Below are 4,081 nucleotides of genomic sequence, written 5' to 3' on the forward strand. Positions count from 1 at the left end.
TTTATTTGAACTCATTGAAAAGTGTTTAGTAGAGCATTTCCCTTTTAATAAGAGATAATAACTTATGCAAGAATGATAAAAAGTAAGGATAATTTATCCAGCAAGAACATCTCTGTTAGCCTGAATGCCATCTACTGTAGTGTATTCCAGTTAGCTTTTCCTATTCAACGCCTGTACATTATCTTAAACGAAACGTCACCCAGGATTTTAGCAGCTATGCAGTTCTGTACATTCCTCATTTCCTTTCTGGGATCGATAAAAGCTTCTTATGACCAGTTTGAAACAATTCCAGCAGGTTCTGTCTAGACTGTGCCAAAGCATGCTTTGCTGTCTTCTTTCAGCCTCGCTCTCCCATCCTGCTTAGCCTCCTTTGAGCCTGCTCTTGGGCTTTCCTGTCCATGCACAACAGTGCAGGTGAGAGTGGCTGGTACATGCATATACCTGATTATTACATGGACTTCACCCATATCTGGGAGCCTTCCAGCTATTTCCTCAAAGGGAAGCACTTCTAGGTCTCGCAGTTTGAAGAGATCCATAGCAATTGCTTTTTCAACATACCCTGAGTGTTATTTTTTGACCTATGATGAGATATATCCCCTGTAAACACTGAAAGGGATGGCAAGATGCCACAATTTATGCAAGTTGTATTAAATGCTTGTTTGCTTTAGTGTCTGTAATAGGCAAATCATTTATTTATTTATTTATATAGTTTCGTGTGCACATGTTGGTATTGGTTTTGAAAATATCGCATGTCCTGTTGACATATATGTGCTTTTTCTCAATTATATTGAAGTATGTTGTTTTCCATTTGTGATCTAGGGTTCTCCAGGGCTCACAGGCTTAGTTGGACCCAAAGGTATACGAGTAAGTATTTATATTTTAAACAAACTTGTATGTATTAAATGTCATGTTAAATGCCAGCTTGGTTCAATAATTTGTGAAAAATAAAACCAAAGCATTATATATGATTTTAAAGTATTTTTAAAATTTATGACATGGAGTGTGCACATGCATTATCTATTTCTTAGAACTTTTGCCTTTTTTGCTACACTTTATGTACAAGGTTCACACTGTATGTATTTAGTATTGAGGTGTGCTATGAAAAAGTCAGACTAGAATTCCATGAACAGTTGTTTTGAGTTTTTTTCCTGTGGGCAAAACCAGTCTATGTTAACAGTGCATAAGCTGCCATTATACTTGGTTGATAGTCAGAAGGTTAAGGAAATAATGATCATTTGATAGGATCATAATTGCATTCATTCTTCTTTTGAATGTGATCAAAAGAAAAATGGCATCATGAGCTTTTGCTTAATATTTGTAATATTATTCCTCTGTTTTTGTATCATTAGGGAGTCCCAGGAATACCTGGATTTTCAGGTCCACCAGGCCTTCCAGTAAGTAAAAATTAAACTAATTTAACCATTTCTCTCTTATCACAGTACACAATTATCCTCAGCCCAATGTGCTCACTCTAGGCTCAACATTAGCATTGTCTCTGTCAATTAGCCTAGAGATAAAAATCTTAGCATCAGCAATTCTTACTCATTGTAATTTAAGATTTAAGAACACATTGTAATCTGTCAAGTCTTGCGAAACACAGCTCCAACATAAACTCTTTCAGTGTTGCTGTAGGGTAATATGAATGTGCAAAAACAAAGCTTGTGTCAATTTTGCACTTCTTTTTAGGGTGAACCGGGAACTGTTGGTCCCCCTGGGCGCTCGGGTGTTCCAGGATGCAACGGCACAAAGGTACAAACAGAGATTGTGTTTGGCTATGCTTAGGAATGGCCAAAAAGCACTCTGAATTTCCCCCCCAATATACAACAACTTTGATTTGTTTTGGTTTGTGACACTATCAACTGGGAAAAAATTGAATCATGAGGCCAGAGGAAGGAAAAGTGGTGCCTTTTTCTGTAAGATAGATAATTAAATAGTACATGTTAATGGCCTTTACTAAAAAGTTAAGAATAATGTTTGGTATTTTGACAGGTGAAACTTTTTTCATTAAATCCAGAAGACCTAATCAGTTTTGTCCAACTTGTCCTTCTGTTGAAATGGGTCTTTAGAAGAGAGAGATAGTTAATTAATTTTATTTCACCAGTGTCTAGGTTGCAGATGACAATTCATAAGTCCTGAAAGCAATTAAAAGAAAAGGCTTAATTTTAAGTTACAGGTTTACTAGTTTTTTCTTTGCTCTATGAGCAAATGCTTCCAGCATTCTAAAAGAGGGGTCAGAAGAATGCCTGCTACAGAAGATCATACGTTCTAGTGAAAAGGTGAACTGACTGACATAGCTAATAAAGCCCAGTGTCTAGTGTAGAAGTCAAGACCCATTCTGTGAAGCTCTGCCCCTTCTAACAAATACGGTGGTAAAGCAACTCACAATTTTAGTATGGTAACATAAAAAAACTTCTTTTGTAATCACATTTGCTTAAATCAGACCAAATAATAAACGATAATATGCATTAACAATCACTCTTACTACTTTCAGGGTGATCGAGGTTTTCCAGGTCCTCCAGGTAGAAGAGGTGCTCCAGGCGTTCCTGTAGGTGTCTGTGAAATTCATGATTGTGTGTATTTCTACCACACCATAAAGCCATTCACTGAAGGCGTGTAAAGCCTCACGTTGGCTGGTGTTGACATGAGTTGAAATATATAGGTATCCCCATTTTATTAATATGAAGACTGTGTGGTAAAGAAACCACAGTTAAAAGTAATGCTTTATCAGCTGCATGTTGGGCCTCAACTTCTTAGTTAATGAGTGCATGCATATTTGCACATTCATTGACTGGTGTTAGCTCTTTAGTGTCTCAAGGGATAGACATGAAAATTTACCACTCGCATCTCTAAAGGTGTCCAATATATATTTAATAGATTGCAGTTTTCATGCCTAAATATGTTTGAGGATATAGCCTAATTAAGTCAATAAGAACGAGGAATTAAATGCAGAACTTCTCTTTCTGGCTGCATTGTTTTATCCCTAGGATTTGTTTTTTCTTTGTAGAAATGTGTTTTTAAAAGAAATTTCTAAACAAATGGAAATAGAATGCTGTCTGTCAAGTTCCAGTGGCTTCAAATCTAATAACTTCTAAACTTCACTTTACCATCTCTCCTGCTTTTATTTATTTGTTTATTAAGGTCAGGATTCAAAACTGTTTTGCCTTCAGTTGTAGAGTTTGTGTGACTGGACTATTTTTTAACAATATGCCTCTTCTCCTTAAATTGAAGTCTGGCATAGTAAATATGTACCTAGCTATACACCGTGTCCATGAAAATCAATCATTTCAAGAGCACTGAACTTAGAGAATATTTAGAATATGTCCTTCACCATTGTCTCTTTTATTTTTCCGTTTCAATAATTATATTGTTCTTCTCCCTAGGGTGTTGCTGGCATCAAAGGAGAGAAGGTCAGTTATTTACACCATATTACATGAAATATTTATTGGTGATCAACAGTTTGTGTGTATGCTTGCTGCTGGAAAAGAGTTCTTAATGTCTTCATTCATGGAAAACAGAAGGTTTACTTTCCAGAAGAAGCAACCCCAAACTTTGGTGCTTTGTCTGTACTAGTTGCATTCACCTCAGGTTACAAAACAGTACTTCATTTTTTTTTCCCCCTTTAAATACTGTTATTGCATGTAGTGAATTTAACCCTTTCAAGCACACAAAGAGCTAAGCCCATGCCCCAAACAGCTTAGGAATTTGTATGGAAATCTGCAGATGCACTAGAGAGTATTTTAAAGGGATAAAAAGTACCAAAACTAAATTGAAGGTAAGGACTGTGGGTGAGTAACATAAGTATGTCAGAAATGAAGACTGCTCCTAACAGGGAACTGGAATGCCTGAAAAAGGTATATTCTATTTAATAAAATCTTTTTTAAAGGTAGATCTATAGTGGACAGTTGCCATCATTATGCAACGCTGATTTTTCTTATTTCTCTACAAACTGTATTAGAAGATCTGTTCCACTACAGAGTTCTACAGCATAACTTTTTACATTCCTTTTTATCTAACTGTTCAGGGGTGCCCTGCAGAGGGATATAACCAAGAGTATGGTGCAAAAGGTGATCCTGGATTGCCA

At 36.3% G+C, this 4,081-nt stretch overlaps 1 protein-coding gene across 1 annotated transcript in view; it reads left to right on the forward strand.

Moving 5' to 3' along the window:
• Positions 1-819: 819 nt before the first annotated feature.
• Positions 820-4,081, forward strand: part of LOC104623164 (collagen alpha-3(IV) chain-like) — a gene marked incomplete at both ends in the record, with an annotated part of 18,445 nt that continues 15,183 nt past the window's right edge. The window contains 5 exons of the mRNA XM_010290162.1: positions 820-864; positions 1,350-1,394; positions 1,687-1,749; positions 2,492-2,545; positions 3,381-3,407. Coding sequence (XP_010288464.1) covers positions 820-864; positions 1,350-1,394; positions 1,687-1,749; positions 2,492-2,545; positions 3,381-3,407 — 234 coding nt within the window. The remainder of the gene's footprint in view (positions 865-1,349; positions 1,395-1,686; positions 1,750-2,491; positions 2,546-3,380; positions 3,408-4,081) is intronic.

Source organism: Phaethon lepturus, unplaced genomic scaffold (assembly GCF_000687285.1).
Source record: "Phaethon lepturus isolate BGI_N335 unplaced genomic scaffold, ASM68728v1 scaffold34216, whole genome shotgun sequence".
NCBI lineage: Eukaryota > Metazoa > Chordata > Aves > Phaethontiformes > Phaethontidae > Phaethon > Phaethon lepturus.